The sequence below is a fragment of the Dicentrarchus labrax genome, unplaced genomic scaffold, assembly GCF_905237075.1.
Source record: "Dicentrarchus labrax unplaced genomic scaffold, dlabrax2021, whole genome shotgun sequence".
NCBI lineage: Eukaryota > Metazoa > Chordata > Actinopteri > Moronidae > Dicentrarchus > Dicentrarchus labrax.
In genome coordinates, this window is record NW_026136715.1 from 17878649 (window position 1) to 17900593 (window position 21945).

Sequence of the window (21945 nt, forward strand, 5' to 3'; positions counted from 1 at the left end):
AAAACAGTCATCATACTTAGAAATGTGGGATGTTCCAAATGACCAGAAAGGAAAGAACAGTGAGGTGTTGATTATGTTTTTGGAGAATCTGTGTGTAGAGTTCGCTTTAACAAAACATCAGATAACTTATTTTGGCTTTCTAACATTCACCATATTTGACTCATGACATTGTAAATAATGGGTTCCTTCTGCAGCACTGCGAGTTCAGAATGAGAGGCCACTATCACTGTCTGCGGCCTGGCTGCTACTTTGTCACTAACATCACCACCAAGCTGCCGTGGCATGTCAAGAAGCACGAGAAGGCGGAGCGCCGTGCTGCCAATGGATTCAAATATTTCACCAAGAGGGAGGAATGTGGGAGGCTTGGTAAGAGAAAAATACTTCTGATCCTGTATACGTTTTGGCCCGCTGTATCTCTTCTTACCTTTTTGTCTTTGCCTCTTGTTCCCTCCACCATCCCAGAAGCCCTCCATGTCAGCCTAAACACCCCAGCTTTTCATAGTATCTTACCAGGAGAGATGTGTGGATTAAAGGTGTTAAATTGAGAAAGATGTAGATTGATTTTCAGTGGCTGTTGCAAGAGGATACTCTCTGTGTTTACAAAGGGAGAGAGACCAGTGTTGGCAAACACAGTGTCGTGCTATGTGAGTTGTTTAAGAGGCATGAAACAAGTCTGCCTCATAGGTTTTGTTGCTGTGTTTTGCATATTCACAATGGCACCTCAAGTCCCAAAGGTAGTCTTGCCTGTACTATATGAGCAATAACGTCAAAGGGGGCAATCACATCCAGGTTGTTTTCTTCTTCCTTTTGCCCCTGTCAGAAATGAGCAATTAGGTTTGTGTTTGTTAATTATCCGGCTTGTCTGGTTTAGCCTGTTTGTGTTCTGAAGCTGCGCCTCACAGCCACCGCTGCCATCACACAGAAATGAATTAAAAGTGATCTGTTTTTTTCAGGCTGTTACACAAGCTTTTCAGAACACAGAAACAAAGCAAACAAAAACAGGCCCTAAACAGCTGTTTTTTGTCCCCAGCCTGATCTGCTAACTGTATTGTTTGGGCTGGGGAAAAACAGAAAGGATTACCATCGCTAGCGCTCCAGTCATAAAGAATTGATGGGTTGCCAGTATCCATGGCAGCAACATTAAACTGAACACCGCTGATGATGTTACCTGGTTTCTGTCTCACAAAAGGCCCTCCATGTCACGCGGGTTACTGTTATTTGCTCAACTTTGCGTGTTTAAAACATTGTGTGTGCAAAAGCTATTTGATGACACAGACGTGTTGTGCTCTTAAACCGGGTTCCATGGTTACTGACATGCTAGCACCTGCCCAGCATGTTACTCTTTCAATTATTTCTGCCTGCTTTTATATAATGCTATTTGATTAACAGACACAAAACGGAACATTCATTTAATTTGAAATCATAAAGCAATTAGAGCTAGACCGGTTAAAACACTGGAAAAGAACAGAAGAATATGAAGCAGACAGCAGTACAATGGAGAACAAAAGGAAAAATGACAATGGAGATACTTTGAAAAATGAATTTAATATGTTAATAATTGTATATTTACTTTGGTTTGCAGGGGTGTGTGCATTATTGGCCCACAGAAAATGAGAATTTATTTATGTAAATTCCTAATTGAATAAAGCATGTCAGTGTAATAAAAGAGCTCCACAGGTTTAGTGCACAGAAGCCTTGACTTGCTCAGTGTGACACTGGAGTGATCTAATATTCCTCCTACATGTACACTCTGAAACACTTTGAAACCCGATCCCTCTTTTGTCAGAGCTATATCATGAAATTAAAAAAACCTAAAAATATTTCACTTTGTGTTTGATCTAATCATAACACCGTTTCACTGATGATATTGCGTTTAGTGCGCAGTAGCTGCTCTCAGACGCTTCTCAATGAGCCAAAGATAAATTAATCTGCGAATGGAGAGTTTACAACCGTTACTGGTTTCTTTGTGCAGGTTGTAAGTATAACCAAGTCAACAGCCACTTCCACTGCATCCGCGAGGGTTGCCAGTTCTCCTTCCTGCTCAAGCACCAGATGACCTCACACGCACGCAAACACATGAGGCGGATGCTGGGCAAGAACTTTGACAGAGTCCCATCCCAGGTAAACACACACACACACACACACACACACACACACACACACACACACACACAAACTGTGACATGTGACACATGCCATTCTGAAAAGGTAATTATCTGAAAATACATGCAGAACACCTCCGTCAACTAAAACAGGTATTGAATAGATTATTGAAACATATTCCAACAAAGCCAACTACTCACACACCCTTTTACAGAGAGATTACATAAGTATTTATCCAGTTTATATGTTCGGTCATGACATCTAGTTTCCTCTTATTCACTGATTTAGTTTTTCCAAAAAAAATACCAAGTTGTTTTAAAAGGAACAGATACATTTAAATGGACTTTCACCCACATTTTACGTTCCCTCAAACACATACAGTTGTTGCAGTGTCCGCTGCAAGAAGATGATGAAAAACCTTCTGGTTATAGATGAGGATAAATGAGGAGAAACAAATGTAAATTAGCTACTAAACTAAAGTGTTGCACTGCAGAAGGTGTTTTCTAGAACCGATTTTCACTTTCATTTTCAGAGTTTTATATTATTGGTTTAAAGAAATCTGACACGATTTCACCACTTTTCTTTCAGCTCAGAAATAATGAGGTATCTATTGTTTGTTAGTATCCAAAGTCTCTGTGACTTATGTACCTGCTTTTTTTTTTTTTTAAACCGTGTTTCCTGCTCTGTGAGTCAGATTCAGGGAAAAGAGTAACAAGTTCATTCGGTGTTCTGTAAAAAAGAGAGTACTGCTCATATCCTGTCATACCAGTCAAAGACAAATCACTCATGACATTCTTTTGATTAATTTTTTACACTGGAGTGTACTCTATTTCCCAACTTCACCTCTACGGTACATCCTGTACCGTACATAAATTTAAACATGTGGATTTTCTCGTTTGGTTTGCTTTTTTTTCTGTTTTGGAGCCTTCATGTAAGGCAGAAGTGAAGGGTTCATACTTTCAGAATACTTCAGAAGAAATTCTTGGTCGTACTCCAAGAGCCAACACCTGCATTAATAACACGTTATATCTTAAGATGTTTGTTTCAAATGTCCCTTTACAATGAAGTTTATTTGTTCCCTAGGTGATGCCGCTGAGTCAGAGGGGAGATGAGATGCAGCATGCATCCGGTATGATGTCCGGGTCTGTAGCGAACCAGCCCGGTATGAACTCCAGCTTCTCCTCCAACATCATGGATGAGACTGATGAGTACATGGACTACATGGGAGGAGGGGGCAGCCCATTGGGCCTCTCCTCCGAGTCCTCCAACCAGGACCGGAGCTGCACCAGCACACCTGTAGGCAACGATGGTTCTCCAGCAGGTGAGAACATGTTTTAAAAAAAAGACCTGACAGTTGTCAGTGTCAGCATGTAGAGCTTTAATATAGTTTAGTCAGGTTTTCTACTATTACACTCAGTATCATACATCATGCTTCACTTCATTTACCTTACCCAGGAAACCAGCAACTTTTCATTTCATACATTCTTCAATCATGTGTTTCATGATTTAGTAGTTTGACTCACAATCAGTAGCATAATGACACATCAGTCATATTATATGAGGTTGATGACAATGCTGTATTCTTATGTTCTGAGTCGTGGACAAGATCTTTTGCAGTTTGCCTGGTCATCCTCATAAAACATCCATTTTGTACATCAGTAGTTTGAGTTATTGCACTGTATGTAGAGCTTATTACATTTTCCTTTGGCCAGAGATCATCCCTGTGGCTTTATGTCTACTTTAGCACTTTTAGTGGGTTGAATTGTGGGAGAAAGGACAGGAAAGGAGAAACAGCCTCTTTTCCCTCAAACTTACTGAATAAATGGGTTCTCCTCTGCTTTTTTCTAAATCTGAGCCTGCCTGTGATTTTCACATTTCTCCATGTGTTGCCAATATTATCCACTCTCATCATTGTTGTTTTGGCTGGTGTTTGGGTTACTTGTCTTGAGTGGACCTCATTTTGTATCATTCTCTTATCTTTTATCTTTCCCTTTTTACCTCCCATCCCTCTGTGTGTGTGTGTGTGTGTGTGTGTGTGTGTGTGTGTGTGTGTGCGCGCGCGTGTGTGTGATTCGGCCCCTTTGTTTTTGTGTGTGTACCCGTCTGTGTTTCTTCCCCTCTTGTCTGTCCTTCACCCTCTCTGGTCAACCTGTCTCTCCAGGACAAGGCTATCCCGCCACCACTTCTGCTCCTACCACCCCTGCTGACACTAGCGCAAATGCACCTCCTTCTTCCCCTCCTCCTCCTCCTCCACTACCACCCCTTCCTCACTCTGCTCCTCAGCCTGGCCTCCAGTCCCAGGCCCCATCCCTCTCTCCTGCCCTCCTCCGACCTCCTCTCCCCTCACTCCCATACCTCCTCTCTCCATCCTGTCTGTCATACTCTCTGCTCAGCGCCTCTCTGGGAGCCACTCGGAGTGTTGTCATGCCAACCAACACACCAGCTTTCAGCCCCATCATTGCCACTCCGTCTCCGGTTAAAAATGACGTCCCTATAGTTCAGGATGCTGCAGGTACTTATCCCCGGCGCAAACCAACACTGCAGCTGTCAATTGAGTCCTGTGCAGCATTTAACTGTGTGATCCAACCTTTCTCTGCAGAATTGTTTTAGAAAGACAAGAAAATAAAAGGGGCTTTCCAGCATGCAACATTTGTTTATAACTGATGAAATGTGCATGCTTTCTGAGTGGATACAGAACAAATGTGTATAATTACTTCTCTTACAAATTTCCGTGTTTTCACTTTTAGTATTAGTAGAATTTAGAGACAGTGGAGTAAATTTGACACCTGTAGTCTGAAGCCTGGGCCTTGTTTAGCTTCCATTAACAAGGCTGCATCAGCAGCCTCTTATTTTAATCACGCCTCAAGTTTTATCGAGGCCCACTGCTTCCTGTCTTGCAGAACAGGGATCACATCATTAGCAGTGACCCCAGGGTGTTTCAAAAGGTGGGTGCCCCTCATAAAACAACATGGAGATAAGAGGGTCGGTTAAGACCCACAGCTCCGCCTCTGTTTGGACGCTGGAGACACCCTGTAAAAGTGTCATGTTCCAAAGTCAATCTATCATTTTCCCCCTCCTTTAATCATTCTGGGAATTAGGAATAAAAAAACTGTGTGGCTCTCTGTGCTTACTCAGCTGTGAACCACTTCTGGCTGAGTAAGGTTGCACATTAGAGTTTTAAGTAGGGCGGTCTCGCAATGTAATTTGCTTGTAGTTTGTGGGTTTTACTTTGTGAATCAACTGATCATTCTTTAATGTGCTTCCTTCCTTTCTTTCAGGCAACACCATCTCCATTCCCACGGCTACTGGTTCAAAGAAGCGCTTCTGGATCATCGAGGACATGTCACCTTTCGGCAAGCGCCGCAAGACCGCATCGTCACGCAAGATGCTGGATGAGGGGATGATGCTGGAGGGCTTCCGGCGCTATGACCTCTACGAGAACTGCAAGGACTCCGGATGCCAGTTTTCTCTGAAGGTGACCCACTACCACTGCACACGTGAGAACTGTGGCTACAAGTTCTGCGGCCGCACCCACATGTACAAGCATGCACAGCACCACGACCGAGTGGACAACCTGGTCCTGGACGACTTCAAGCGCTTCAAATCCTCACTCAGCTGCAACTTCCCTGACTGCCAGTTTTCAGGCAACAGCACCCACTTCCATTGTCTGCGCTGCGGCTTCCGCTGCACTGACAGCACCAAGGTGACGGCCCACCGCAAGCACCACGGCAAGCAAGATGTGATCAGCGCTGCCGGCTTCTGCCAGTTCAGCTCTAGTGTTGATTGTGAGGTTCCCGACTGCAAATATAAGCTCAAGTGCTCACACTTCCACTGCACCTTCCCTGAGTGCAAGCACACGGTTGTGGGCATGTCCCAGATGGACTCCCACAAGAGAAAGCATGAGAAGCAGGAGCGGGGTGAGCTGCCGTCTGTGTCACCCAAACAGGAGGCAGTGCACCACCTGGGAGGAAGCGTGTCTTTGGTCCCTCCAGTCTCTATGGGTCTTTCTACTTCCTCACCTGGTGGCCTCCACGGGTTGTCCCACGCTATTAACAGCAGCACTCGCTCCATGCTCTACCCAACTGGCGCCATTGTGTCTGAGTATACCCACCCGTATCCACCGTCCTCCCTCAGCCTGGACAGCTCCCTCAACCTGAGCACCGACACCAGCAGCTCCCTGTTCTTCCTGAAGAACGCAGCCGGTCTGGGTCTTAGCGACTCACTGGACCTCAGCAAGAAGATGCACCAAGATGCAGCGCGATCTGGCCACAACCCCGCACCCCCACTTAGTCTGCCGGCAGCTCAGGACGACACCACAGGAACGTCCGGGGAGGCTGAAGATGACCTGTCGCCAGAGGAGGAGGCGCATGCTGAGGAGGAGGAAGAAGAGGAGGATGAAGAGGAGGAGGCAGAGGAGGATATCAACACTGACTCAAATGATGATTCGATGGCGGAGCCTGACGCTGAAAAGGACAATGGCGAGAGTTTTGATGCTTCCGTTAACCACACTGATACTTCCCAACTGGAAAAGCAAGACGTTGACCCATGAAAAAAAAAATAACTACCAGTGACTGTAGGAACTGAAGAGAAACCCTGTGTACTTTGAACAAACAAAAATGAAAGTGGCCTCATTTATCATGTTTAGAGACTTCAGATGACAACAAAAAACAACAATAGCGTGGAGAAAATGATGGCCCAAAATGATTTATTATGATGTTTACAAGATGACCAACATTATTAATTCAATTATGCATTAAAAAATATGAACGGAGACACACAGAATTAGGCCCTGTTTTACACACGGGGCAGCAATGTAAAGCATTTTACTACACATCAGTCTTTTTGTGTGCGTGCATGTTTGACTTTAATTTATTTTTATTTTTTTCACTTTTTTGTGTGTGGATAAAAAAAAACGTTAGAAAAACAAAAACAAATCTCTCTATATAACTATATATGTAAGTGTGTGTGTGTGTGAACGATGATATACAAAAGGAAATTGCTGGCACAGGCGACATGAACTGCAGGGCCGAGGATAAGTAGAGAAAAAAAAGGGATGTGAATCACTAAGGGGAAACAGGATGGGTTCAACATTTGATCTTTTTTTCTGTATTAATATTATTATTATTAATTATTATTATTACTATACACTGAGAGAGAAGGGAGTTACATTTTGCTTGTTCCCACCTCTCTCAGATGTTTTTCTTTGTTCTCAATGACGTGGAAATGACCAGTACATGTTTGGTCAGTCTCAGCTGCAGTCGGGCATCCACCAAGCTGCCAGTCTCAACAGTTCTCTCTGACATTCTGCTAGAAATGTTCGACTAGCACCAAAACCAAGCTCAGCCCTTGTAATTGTACCCCCCTACGGAGGAATCAAGTTTGTGTGTGGATAGTGCACTTTTATATTAGCTGACCATGATGATTACGATGATGATAGATAACTCATAAGCATATTTAAAAATATTTTTGTTACCATTTGCATCTTTGCATTACAATGTCGTTTAGTTGTGTTGTTAGTCAGAAGCATATCGATCTGTAAGCAGGCGATGTCGTGATTAACAGTCAGGTTGAAGAGGGGTGGGGGGTCAGACTGACCAGAGGAAACGATGAGTCGCTCAGACACAGCGAGGAGGACATCAGAGGAAGCGACAGGGAGTGTGTTTTATGTTGAAAATATACAGACCGAAAATGTCTAAACGGCATTTTGTTTTCCATTCACTATGGCTGTGGTTGAGCTCCTGTTGTAACGGTTTTTATTTAATATTTATGTGACTTTCCAATGAGAAATTTTAGGGTGTTATTGCACTTTTTAGGTTCATTTTTACCGTCTGAAAAAAAATATGATATATATCTTTTAACAGGGAATTTGCTTTAAAGATGTTGTTTTAGTTCACTTTTGCTTTAATGCACAAATAGATGTTAGTGTGACAAAGAACTGTCGTTCTGTGATTTATTTAAAGACTGGTTTTATTTTGCTTCTGTGATTGGACAGTTTTAAAAAAAAAAAGGAAACTTGTGCGCCAGAAAAAGCAGTGCCCTGATAAGAAACACTAATACGGACTGTGATTTTAAATTAATTCTTAAGAAGTTCATGGCAATGCTCACTTACTGTAGTACTAAATTACAAATCTGTCAAAGCCACCCTCTGGTTTATATTGAGCGAATATGTACGACCGAGACACACTGATCATGACTTATCTTTTGAGCTTGGCATTGGAAATAAGTGATCATAATATAGGGAATTAAAAATGTGTGTAGATGATATTCCTCCAGATATTGTTTTGAGAAGAAAAAAAGGTTGTACAGTATTTTCCTCTGTAAAAAATAACTATATATGAACAAAATGCTCTTTGATGAACAGCTTCCTTTAAAAAGAAAACCGTTAAAAGGAGAAATGAATAATAAAAAGTTAAAAATTCAAATAGCCTCATCATAGTTTGCTTGTGTGCGTGACCTTTTTTAATTACCCCAGATTTTTGGAAAAAGTTGTTCATACAGTAGCATTGGCAGTTTCCGTTATGATATTTGCAGTATATATTTTTTTTCTTTTTCCAAAGTATGTCAGAAGCTCAAACTAAAATACACTGATTTGAATTCATTCATCAATGTTTCTGTTTTATTTAACGACTCGTTTTATTCATTGTCATTTTTCTATGTGTGTGCTTTTGTTTTATTTTTTTCTCATTAATTGAAATTCTTTGTTTATATTTACTTTGCTGTGGGCATGCCTCGTTCACAGACTGAACTGTCTCCTGGGAATCCGCTGCAACGCAGAGGCGACGTTTGTTTTGTTTCCTCATCATTTGCTGAGATAACTGTAGAGGCTGGGAGACATTGTGCACTTGAATTCAGTTTGTGTGTGTGTGTGTGTGTGTGTGTGTGTGTGTGTGTGTGTGTGTGTATGTGTGTGTGTGTGTGCGCGGGTGTAAAATAGCAGGATTTGTAAAAAGTTGAAAATAAAGAAACTATTATTATTATAACAATACACATGTAGTGCTTGATAGTGCCTCAGCCTTGGGTCACATGTGGAGGGGAAAGGTGCTGCTGGACAGTCTGTCTCTTTTTGTATCTGTCAGTGACACTACTGAAGTATGTGTGTGTGTGTGTGTGTGTGTGTGAGAGAGAGACAGAGAGAGGGAGAGTGTGTGTGTGTGTGTGTCTCCCCCTGAGAGAGACAGATAGGCCACGGCTGTAAGAACACAGACCTGTGGCTCCGTCCCAGCTGCTCAGAGCTTCGATTCATATTTCATGACCTTGTGCGACTTTTCCCTGCTTTGTTCCGCTATAAATCCAAATGGGACACTTTTTTCTGTCACAGAATTTGAATAAAATAAAAAAAGAAAAATCATCTGCATTCATGCAGGTAGAGGAATCAACAATATTTGTTGCTGGGGTCGCCCGTTGTTCATGCTTGACATTCTGGTGCGAGGACGAGATCAGAGCTGAGGACCATTAGGGAGATTTAGAGGCCTGCTACTGCTAACAAGATGGCTCTCTGTGTCTTGTTCAGTGTAAACAGGGCACATTTATTTTTTTTCGTAAGTTCATTTTCTTCTCCTTTTTTTTTTTTTTTTGCCTTGAGCCATGTGCTGGGTTCTCCTCCCACTCCCTCATGTCACCCTGTGGCCAGTGTGCTGGTTCTGTCTGTCCCTTCGTCTACAGCTGTTCCTGTCCTTCCTTCTTCTCTTCCTTGTGATGTTTTTTTTTAATAAAAAAAAGAAAAAAAACACGGGTAAAGGCATCACCATCTGTCAGCCAGCTGGCATCCTGTATATAATCTACCAGAAAAAAAAAGAATAAACATGAAAATTATATTACACAAAAACCAGACGGAAACGACCTCCAAATCCTGCATAGGCTGCTGCCGAAACGACAGATCATTTTACTGTTTTAATTAACAGAGTAAAAAGGATGGTATAAAAAAGTGGTGGGGAAATAAACTGAGATGTATTTCTACTGCTGGGAAAGTGTAATATGAAAGCCTCCTGCTTACTGCAGCGTAGTGGATAAACAGAGCAACATTTTAGACTTTGTAAAATATATTGCACTTTTGGACTAAAAGCCATCTCCCGTTAGCGTTCAATTTGGCTGGATTCATGAGACATTTTATATGAAAAGTAGACAATGAAGCAATTTTTTAAAAAGTCTCTACTTGAATTTGTTGCCCTCAGCACTACTATTCATTCTTGTCGTATTGCTTATTTCCACTTGGATACAGTGCTGTTCATCTTCATTGTGCTATATTTATGTTTCTTCTCTTCTGTTTCTGCATGTCTTATGCAAAGATTGAGCTTTTCACTCAGTGAAATAAAAACGTACTGAACGACTTTAGGCCTGTTTTCAGTGTCGATGTCTTTTTCAATGTCATAGAAGAGTACGACACATATTTCAACAGATACTACCTTTTCATAAAAACACCTCCAAGTCATACGTATATTGTGAGTGTGGTGGGTATGCATGCGTCACTGACATGCAGTCAGTTGATGTGCCAGGAACAGGTTGAGTGAGAGTGTGAGCAGAGTGGAGAGGCAACAGTCGGGGCTGGGAACACACACGACAGGTGTGCACTGCATATGTGGTCACATGATGCCTATAAGGCAGATTAGGGCCCAAACAGATGAAGCGCTGCTTAATGGCAGCTTTTATTAAGTTCACAAAGCGTGGAGGGAGGGGGGAGAACAGAGGAAAAGCAGGTGGCTGGGCCTGTGCACTCTTAGATGAAGACAGATATTGTACAGTGGAGTCTGAAGAGGGTAGCCGCTGTGGAAGGATTTATGAAGATTTGCCCGCCCTGGACTCATCGCCTGCCTGTTCCCGAATCCTGCAGTAATAGCCAGAGAGGGAGAGCTGGAAAAGCTCAGAGAGAAAAATGTGCCAGAGAGCGTGATCATATAAGATGAGATGAAACTATAATAAAACCTGTGTCTATGGTCTGTCACTGCGACAACGAAAAGTAGAAGAAATAAAGACAAATTGAATATTATTCATACCCAACCAATGATGATACTCTGGAATATTTTATGTAAAGATGAAAATAAAACACACAGATTACATTTTACACAACAAATTTAACATGGATTATGAAATATGTGCAAATTTTAAAATATCCGTGCATTGCAATATGACAAATGATTATAAAAAAAGCACCCAATATATATCGTGCAACTCATGTTTAACAAAAGCAGTGAGACATGAAGATGTGCACTGTGATATTCAAATATATACCTAAACAGTGTATATTCAATTGTAGATGTGTGAAAGATAACATTGTGCAAGTTTACATATACCCAATAATACATATCCATTTAGCAAGAACTATAGGCGCTACATGACGAACAGAAAAGGGTGATAATGTGTGTCATTATGTCTGTAGTTATTATCACTATGTGAAAAGAAAAATGAACAAAGCTGTTCCAGATGAGTATAGTCATTCAGGGCACAGTGAGTCTGTTGGGCTATATTTTACGGTGTGATGGCTGCCAACATGACAGAGCACCTACAGAGCTCTTTGTTGTTGGACCTGAGACAGAGATACTTCAAGGGGAGGTGATGTCGACGGTACAGTTCAGTTTGGTCCACAGACACACTGTTCACTGTTTCTGGGGTTCACTAGTTGTTAATCTGCCCCTCAGTTTGGGGTTGTTGATTCTTCCCAACACACATGAGTTTCACAATTTTAGTTTTTCAACCACAATTTCACTGTTTTGGTTTATTCTCACCACTTGTTTTGGGCTAAGTTCTGATAAACCCTACCACACACTTCCTCTCTGAGCACTAAACAACTGACAGACAATGTTAGCCACTGGCAGGTGAACAGGATAATTTAGCAGCTAAAGATCAAAATATTTCCCTCAGGAGTTGGTAGAGACCAAAAACAGAGCTTAAAAAGAGAATGAATATTCATCTGGTGAGCAGAAACATGAAATTGGAACCTTTATCTCCCCCTCTGGCCGTGCGAGTAATTACACACACACAAAACAGGAATGACGTCTACCACATTGTATTAAACACTCAGTGCTCAATACAAAAACCACAGCTCAACTAACAATGAATGTGTCCTTATTGTAACAAAACTACTCAGTATAACACATACAACCGCTGGCCAGCGAAAATAAAACCCAAGTGAAGCCTCTTGTCAAACTTCGCGATTCTCCGACTCACTTACTTTCTCCAGCAATGGCTCGAATGTAATGGATGTTCATTTGTTAACATTCTGCACTCTGCTTTAAAAGGTGATAAGTTAGTGTCATGTTTACAGCTTGTTTCCACTGCCCCCAAATGGCCAAAATAATTAAAAATGTCATTACTTTGAGGTCCAGGGTGGAACATTTGGGAGGCTACATTGGCAGAAATGGAATAATATATTTATAGGTATGTTTTCATTAGTGTATAATCGCCTGAATATATTAATTTAGTAATAATAATAGTTTTTGTTTCCTTAGAATGAGACATTTTTATCTATAGACACAGCGGGTCGCCTTCCATCTAGTCCATGTTTCTACAGTAGCCCGGAAAGGGTTAAACCAAACACTGGCCCTATATAGGGGCGTTCACATTTTTCACGGGTTTCACAACTGACGTAGTTTCACCTTCGTGCATGGAAGAGGAGGGTGACTGGACCTTTAATGACAACAGCACTTGTGGCTAGTTAGCTGCCTTACTTGTTATAGCTAGTGCTGCTTCAAGCTAGACCCCACTTCTCAGCCAAAGTCCATAGTTCAATGCGATAAAACCTAAATGTTACTAATCTACGTGTTACATTGTCAATTCATAGTATTTTAAATCTTCACTCCACAAACTCTGAAATTATTTGTCTTTACCTGATGTGAAGTCTAATGAGAATAATTTCCATTTAAAAACTGCAGAACAGAAATGCAGAAGATGTGTTTGAGGTAATTCGAATTTCTTTTTAACTGTGAATGTCCCGCTCAGTACATCCTGGTCACCATTCTTTGAAAAAAAAATAGAAAAGGATCAAAAATGTTTTTTTTTACATTATGCAGGAATGTAACAAATGAATATTTGATGATATATAGTTATTTGATTTTTTTTTAAAAACTAAATATGAAGATCTGTATCATTATCTGTTAGGGTCTCTTCCACACCTGTGAAAATCATGAAATACTATACAAAATATATATAACAACTTGTTGATCGTGAGAACTGTGGGACTTATTTAGACGGAGATATTATTGGCTCTGCCAGTTGACGTTGAACTCATCCAGTGAGATTATTTCTGCCACCAAATGTGGCAAGAAAAGTTTAAATAACTAAGCTCTGGAGAAAATGAAGCTCTGGCCACAAGTAGAAAATCCTTTTGCATAAAATAAATGACCTGGCGTCTCTCCTATCATATCTTCGTCATCAGACACTGTCCAGCTTGTTGTTGATAGGCCCCACAGATTTAAAGTATATCATGTATCACGAGAATATGACATGGCTGCATTGCTCATTTTACTGCTTCATTGGCCCATTTATAGTTCACGTTTTTGGATGAGATGTTTCCCTCGTCTCTTTCAGCACTCTGCCCCAGTTGCCCCTCTCTTTAAATCCACTGCCCTTTGCAATAGATGTTCATTTATCTATTTTTGCATGTGTATGGGCCTATTTTGGAAAGACCTCAGTCACACGGCAGAAAAGGGGGCTGTGTGAAAAAAGCTGCTTTGCCATTGGTAGCAGCTGTTGCTGCTGAGACACCTCAGAGGAAATGGAGAATTGGACACACACTCATCCAATTTACCATTAACAAGACCTTATTGGATGCAGGGCCATAGGAGCATGCGGCTTTGCCTTATGTGGCTCTGTTTAGATATGCTGCTTTTCTTCTTGAACGTGTGTGACTGGGGTCTGTGATAGTGTTGGCATTTTTGTGTGGGATCAAAGCGTGGTGTACGTAGTAATCTCAAGTCTGTAAGCAGACGTTCGGCTTCAGGCAAGGTGCCCCGCTTTGTTTCACACGTGGTTACTATACCAAAAACAAAGCAATTATTACAACAACGATTTATATTTAGGCCGGAAAGTGTTGCCATTTAAGAGTAAAACTAAGGGGAAAAGAATATTTTAAGTACATAACAGTAACCAAAATAAGAATTTCCATGTCTATGGAAGAGTTGCTATTAAAACCCTTCGAAGGAAAGTCTGAGTTGTAACATGAGATAATTTCAAACATCAAACACCAAAGCTGGTCTACAAAGATCTGCAAAAACGAGAGATTTCCATCCGTTTTTATTTTCCACATTTAAATCCAACCACACGAAGAGAACTAGGTTGTTGTTAAGCTTTTCAACATAGCAACCGCTGGTCAGGCGAGTATTGACTTCATCTTCCTCCAAATATACAAATATATAATTATCTTTTAAAGATCCTATGCTACATGAAGCCCCAACTTACTTCAGTATTTGCTCAGCAGGTTTTGAATCATATATTCCTCTCTTGTGCAACACCTGTGCGTTTCGTTTCTGGCTGGGTAACTTCTTTTTTTCTCTCTCTCCTTTTTCCATAAACACACCTCACATTCTTTAGAGGGTGGTGTATCTAGAAATCTTTGTCTTTCAACGCATTTTTTTTTCTCTTACGACATAAAGATAACAAAGCATTCTTCTCACAGTTTTGCTAGAACATTCAGTTAGTGAAAACAAACAAACAGTGGTATGGTTATTAACCTCAAAAACCAGAAAAACTGGATTCAACTCCGGCCAGTTCACACAGAAAAGAAGTTGAGCAAACCGTCCGGAAACTGCTGATCAGATCGTCACGGTAATGACCCACATAACCCTTTTTTTTTCTTTGATGAAGCGTCATTCTGGTTTTGTTATTGTTTTGATCTCTGCAGAGAGGTCAGGGTTTATTAGAACACAGGAATTCAGTATCTTTCTCAAGAACAAGAAACATTCAATTCAGTAAAAAACGAATCTGAGCCTGTGAGACTTTCTCACAGATGTGAAGTTGTTGCAGGGTAGTCAAGGCTACAGCTTTTCTTGAGAGACACTTCAGCACTTTACATTATGAGTCTGACCTTTAGATGAAGTTATTTGAAAATTAAAATTCATTATTTCAACACACTTGACTAGAAGTCCTCTAGATGAGACAATACATCAGGCACTTAACACCTTGTGCATTTTAAATGTTGATGGATGGGATGAAAAGTGCATTCGTGTTTTCGACCACGAGTTAAAATGTGGCCTTCGTGCTCAAGATTAAACACGGTTACTGTGAGTTGAGGAGAAACACAGTTCCTGTATTTCTGTGAGCTCTGTTTGAAGTGAACACATTTCGAAAAAGGCGGGGGGAGGAGGTGAGGCGGGGGTGTAACGTTACACGGGAGATGTTATTTGGTAAACACGCAGTTGTCATCTTACAAACACAAACAGAATCCAGTGGAAAGATTAGCATTGAGGCCCTTTAAACAGCTTGTGAAAAATGAGCCTCCTGTCAACCCTGTTACATAAATGTTTACTAAGAAATACCAAACATTGTGTTCTATTTGTTTTACTTTGCCTCAAGTTTGCCCATTGCCACAGATTAGTCATCCCCAGAGTTAAACACGACTTTGCCAGCAGAACAAACAACTAGTAGCAGACAGCAACCAGAAACAAGTGAATAAAACGGTTGATCCACGCTGGCTCGTAGCCACACGGCCATTACCCTTCAAGTAGTTTGCTTCAGAATTGGACCAGAGGTCTCCGGAGTTGAGTGGGAGTGTTTCATCACTTTATGTTAAGTCTTATCCAAAAGGAGAGAGCTTGGAGCAAAAAAAAAATCTAATGGCCCGACTCTCTCTCAGGAGCCAGAGCAATTCTCATTCCACTTCAATTGCCACAGTGCTGCACCGCTAACTGGCAAGTGAGGCCTGCTGCTGCTTTCTTGGCAAACGGAGAATTCTTAAGTGCTAAGCTGTAAATTTGCTTAATTTGACGTGAGTCCGAGGGGAATGGGATCGTTTTCTTTCAGGGAAAAAGCCTGGCATATTGGCTGACAATAAGCTGGAATGGTCCAACATGGTGTTTCTGCTCTGCGATGATGGCTGGAACACACAACGGACAGCGTTTGACAGAGTTGTAAAACCGCTTGACTCTGGCACCAGCGCTGTATGACTCACTCTTTATGTTAATGCTGTGTTAGCTATTCAACTGTAATTTCTGTGAAAGAAAATGATGATTTTCTCTTGAAGCGGGTTAAAGTGGTTTGTCTGTTTGTACATACTGACTCACACACACCTGTTAATGACCCGCCTTAATAAATTCCTCATATTCTGAACCAACACGCACTTGCACATCGAGTCTCATTTACATGAAGAAACTGCCACATTTACAGCCACAGGATGAAGGAAGTGTCAGGTCATTTCTGACTTTCGTGTAGGAGCAGTCATAGGTCACAAGTTGTGGTCACAAATGCAGAAGCAAAACAGAATTCTTGTTTTTATACGTGGGAACAGGTCAGTGCTGTGATGCTGCGTCATTAGAGAATAGAACAGTTACTGAAATAAGAGTTTTTGAAAAGAAAATGTAAGATTTGCTATTTTGTACAAACCACAAAGCACATCTAATTGTTGAATAATGTGATTAAACATATGATCTAAATCCACAACCTTAATTCACTTCCTAACTGATATCCTTAGTATCTATTAAATAAATGTAGAGACTATTATTTAATAAATCTAATCTTTTGTTATATGGGTGCATTATATTAATGCACTGGCCATTTGCTGGATTGTTTTTTCATTAAAATTTATCAATTTCAACCTGAATGTGCAGTGCATAAACACAGACACTACTTTAGCTTTGACAGCGAACTGTGCAGATGGTGAATGATTGTTAAAAGAGATGTTAATGTAGTTAGCTGTGGTCAATGAATAATATCCTATTGTGGCGCAGGCTTAGACGTAAAAGTAAATGTTTGATACTGATTACCTTACCATATAGTGGTGTTGCAAGAGACCACTTGAAAAAACTGCATTTCGTGTGACCTTCTTTGGGGATTTACAAAGAAAAAAATATAGCAAAAAGCATTAATGTCAGTGCTCCCACGTGGTCGACAGCGGCTGGGTGGGAATGAGGGTAAACTTGAAATAGCGTGGGCTGAACAGAAATGTGACAACTGTGGCATTTGAAAGACAGCAGGTTGTAGCAGATTAAAGTTTACTGTTGTCTCCAGTTGGTCAAACTGGTGCAGAACCATTGCAATACATTTTAAATGAAAGCATTACAATCAGCTTTATTTCTGTTGAATGACTCTTGAATATCACCATCCCCCCCCCGAACATCACGAGAGCCTTTAAAAAGACCGGTTTCAGTATCACAGCTGTGACCTTCATAAAACAGAGCTGGGCAACAGGTGGGCATCATGTGTGTGCTAATCTTCCACATTATGGTTGTTGATAACAGACACTGCACAGCCCCGCTCAGTTAAAACTCAGTAATTTAATATGGAATACATCAGCAATGTGATATTTGTAGCATGGAAGAAGCAAAGGTTGGGAAGATTCTGCTGATGCTAATAATAGAAAATGTCCATCATTCACTATGGGTTTCTGTTACCAAAAGAATTCTGTGAGTACCGCAGACCCTCCAAAACAAGACATTGGGTGTCCACTGAGGGATTTTGGGATTATTTTTTTTCACTCGCTCTCCTCCTCACTAAGGGCATGAAAATGTGGATTGTATTTCGCTATGACAATCCATGCCAATTTGGGAGGACAAGGTCGGTGGATGTACAGCCTTCCCCTTTTTCACAGACCATCCTACTTTACCCATTAATTCTCACATGTGGCTTATGGTGGCTGAAAGTTGGGGCAGCTACAAAAAGAAGTGATTCAACAACAAGGACCCGGTCTGGTGAATCTTAAACTCATTTATTGTGTAAAGGTTAAAAATGGTCACCACAGACCTGAAAAATAGATTTAAAAAGCATTTATTCTGCATACAATCAGAGATACGGTTTGACTGGCAGCCGTTCAGGAAACAATGTGACATTTCTCCTGAACTGTTTAGAGGAATACATTAATTGTGAGCACGTTTGGAGAAGCTGCAATACTGATTATTATCTAAACGTCCTCTGATTGGTCTGGTGTGTATCTGAGCTGGCTGAACTGGATATTAGACTCTTTTAATTTGCATTTAGTCATGGTATTTTGTGTATTTGAAATCTTTATTTACACATTGTTTTTATTAGTGTGATTTTATCATCTCACTTAAGTTCCTGAGGACTTATTTTGTTATTGCAGTTAACGGAGTTCATGTCCCCTTTAGGACAAATTGTAATAACTTTATTGATCCTCTGACTTTTCATCCAGCGCCTTCGTCTGGTCCAAATTTGAATTTGCCATTTATGCCCAAATCCCTGAAAAACTAATGACATTCCCATCAGCCTCAGCTCTACTTAATGTTTAGTACTGTTTAGCAATTGTTAGCATTCTAACATGCTAAACTAAGATGGTGGACATGGTGAACATTGTACCTCCTAAACACCAGCACGTTAGCCATTATCAATATGAAGTTGTTAGCAACAGCCTGACAGAGTAGCTATCATGGCTGTAGACTTGTAGTCTTGTAGCTGTGAATATGAAGCCCACTGAGAATGCAAAAAGCCATGAAGAAGACAGTGCTTAGACTCTCAGTCCCCCTTTATTTTCTACTCCCTCCCCCATTACCCCCCTCTCCTGCTCGCCTGGCCACTAGCATGCTTCAGGTGTTCCACAGTCAGGCCCTGTGATTAGTCTAATTTGCACAAACGCTGGCGAGCACCGCACCTGTTGCCCCTGTGCCGCCTGCAGCCGCGGTTCCTCAGCAGGCTGACAGGCCTTCCCTTGGATAATCCAATCTCCTCGCAACGGCGTCGCTGCTCTCCACCAGTGCAGGACAAGGGCATTCTTTTTTTTTCTACTTCTTGTCTCCTTTCGTGTTCTCATGGCCACCACGCTCCTGATGGCTCATTATTGGACCATTCATAAATACTGCCAGCCAGTACCCACCTAGCTGCTTTTTTGCCTGCTGCAGCTTTCCCTCACTGCTCCTCACTAGCACCTTCCTTCCTTTACCTGCCAATAAGGTGAGTAAAGCCTTCCTACAGGTTCAAAAGAGGCCCAACAGCCTTCCACATGACAGCCTTCCAGTATCCACATACTCCATTTGGATTTGAAACAGCGCCAGGAGAAAATCAAGTGACACAGGCCACACAGAGTGGGAGGGTGGGAGGGAGGGAATGTGATCCCACTTGATTGTTGAGAGTTTATATAGCGAGTGATGACAAAGTGCTTTATGACTTTGCAGTGTTCGCTGGGCCCTGCGATTGAAGCCTTATACAGGCAAAGCCCACTGGTGACCTTGGCTTGTCAAATGTTCTCATTTTCACCAGGAAGGAGCCGGTGTTCAGCGGCTGCTCAGAGCTGGTAAGCTGCTTTTAGAGAGACAGCCGTCAAGAGCTTTTGGAGGTGACCCATGCTTCCTTACTTTCACTGCTGAAAACACTGCTGAGGAAAAGCATCAGTCAGAGAAAGGTTGATGCCTACTAACCCATGGAATTATAATCCCATGTAAAAGATAAAACCAGGAATATTTTAAACATAAGAGTCTACAGCCATGCTAGCGGCTCTGTGAGGCTGTACTTCCACACAGCTGTGCTTTGAGCTAAATGCTAATGTCTACATGTGTATAATGTAATGAAATTTAGCAGACATGTTTATGTGGTTAGTATCTTATTTGCTAATCAGCACTAAACACAAATTTCAGCTGAAGCTAATATTATCACTAGTTTTGCAGGAATTTGCTCATAATCCAAAATGATGAGATTCTAAATTGCGTGATTGGATGTTTGTCTCTATGTGTCAGCCATGTGATGAACTGGCAACCTGTCTAGGGTGTACCCCACCCCTCACCCAATGTCAGCTGGGATTGGCTCCAGCCCCCCTGCGAACCGGCAAAGGTAAGGCGGTTATAGATAATGGATGGATGGATTAAAAGTTAAGAGATGAACAAACTTATTGCAATTCATCCTTTGGGTGTCAATAATGTGTTAACCAAATTTCACAGCAATTCATCTAATAGCTGTTGAGACACAAGTGTCAATCTCATGGTGGTGCAAAATCACATGATACATCACCTGGGAAGCATGAAGATACCAATCCATTAAAATCAATGTTGAGATATTTCACTGATAAATTAAAGCTTTAACTTGATGGTGATGCTAGATAACAAGTCAGATGGATCACAAAAGTCTTTACGATTCATCCTCTTGGCACTATGAATGTCTGGAGAAAATCCCATGACAATCCATCTGATAGTTGTAGAAATATATCAGTCTGGACCAAAGTGGTGGACTGACCCACTGATATTGTCACACCACTAACATGGCTAAAAACTGCACAGACCCCAAAAAATATATAATATACAGGAAGAAACTAAATTGTAGGATTTAGAACATCTTGAAAGAAGGTTAACAGAATTTCATCGCAGATGGTGATAACATCAGTCCAAATGAGGATTCCCGAGGAGTAAAACGATATTTCCAGAGGGGCTAAGCAACCGGTGGAGTTCCTCAGGCCTTGTCACACATCAACTATTACATCAGATTGCTCCCAGCTGCATGCCACATGCATCCTATCTCACAGGGAAGAGAAAGCAGACGCATCTCATCCTCCTCTTCCTGCATTGTCCGTGACCTTTCCTATGCAAATTTTTTCAGGACACTTCCCCTTGGAGAGCGATGTCTGGAAGGCACGTTGGGTGGAGCTTGATGCTTCAAGAACAGGACCTATGCTGCTAAGGATGTGAACTATCCAGAATCAGTGTGGTGAGAAAACAAAAGCTGGATTGGGATCAAAGCTCAAGGACTCAAGGAGGAGTTTTAAATGAGTAGAGATGATGTGTGTATGGTGCAGACAGAGTCACGCTAGCCCTCTGACTGGCTGCAATGGGCTAACAACCCTTGCATTGATCCAAGGAGACACTCAGCCCTCTAACCTGCTGAGTGCTCAGTTCCAGTGAACAATGGAGTTCAGAGCGCGTCGATACACTACCCTATTGAGTGCTCTCCGTTTAGCAGCAAGATTGATGAGGTTAAGGCTCCCAACTGGGGAGCCAAATGGTGTCAAAACCAAGGTGTTGCTTTGGACAAACAATCCTTCACTGCACTACCACACTGAGAGGCCCTGGTTACTGGCTCATACTCCAGCTCTGCCCAGGAAGTGTACTTACATAGGCACACGGTTTCTGAAAAGGTATACAGACTGTGGTGGATGTTGTTAAGACTTTTAAAATGTAGATGAGAATATGAGAAAAGGATAGATGGTGCTTTCTGGACAGGAATGCATTGCAAATCCCCAAAGACACTAAATGATGTACAAGTGGATTTATTACTGTAGGTCCTTATAAATCTAAGGTTGGCCTGAACTCCAGGGAGAGGTTAATGGATTACAAAGGGATGTGGTATCGAACCTCAGAGAAGTTTATACACCTCATCAATATGTGAAACGCTATTGATCATTTAGACATTGATAAATTAAATTCATACACTTGATAATGCATGGCAATATTCAGAATGCCCTGTATGAGGAAAAATTGGCTTTTTCAGCCCAGCATTTTCTAGGCTGAGGATGTATGGTGGGGACCTTATATTGGCAATATTGCCTATTAAGAAAACAAACTGTGGCAGGGTGTAATGTGAGCTGTTAATACTGGGAACCTTGTCGAATTATCAGCAACCCCACCTGTGTGGGCAGCATCCACCCATTCTTGCTCAAATCAAAGTGACAAATGATTGAAGCTGAGATTCTGAGGATTGTTACTCAATATGATATATTACAGTTTCATCAACTTTGATACATATTTTGCCACCAAATAGATATAT

General features: G+C 41.4%; 1 protein-coding gene and 1 long non-coding RNA gene across 6 annotated transcripts in view; both read left to right on the forward strand.

The window, feature by feature from the left end:
* casz1 (castor zinc finger 1) overlaps nt 1-10434 on the forward strand; it is a 78612-nt gene extending 68178 nt beyond the window's left edge. For 3 of the 5 annotated variants that reach the window (XM_051425363.1, XM_051425360.1, XM_051425362.1), the window contains exons 15-19: nt 195-366; nt 1973-2121; nt 3187-3424; nt 4265-4615; nt 5382-10434. In XM_051425363.1, the coding sequence (XP_051281323.1) occupies nt 195-366; nt 1973-2121; nt 3187-3424; nt 4265-4615; nt 5382-6652 (2181 nt within the window). In that variant the 3' untranslated portion in view covers nt 6653-10434. The remainder of the gene's footprint in view (nt 1-194; nt 367-1972; nt 2122-3186; nt 3425-4264; nt 4616-5381) is intronic. The other 2 variants (XM_051425364.1, XM_051425365.1) reach the window with 1 other exon arrangement.
* An 8940-nt stretch (nt 10435-19374) lies between these two features.
* Nucleotides 19375-20852, forward strand: LOC127377486 (uncharacterized). Its single transcript, XR_007887701.1, has 3 exons — nt 19375-19489; nt 19929-20022; nt 20782-20852. It is a non-coding gene; the product is annotated as an uncharacterized LOC127377486 (long non-coding RNA).
* Nucleotides 20853-21945: the final 1093 nt, after the last annotated feature.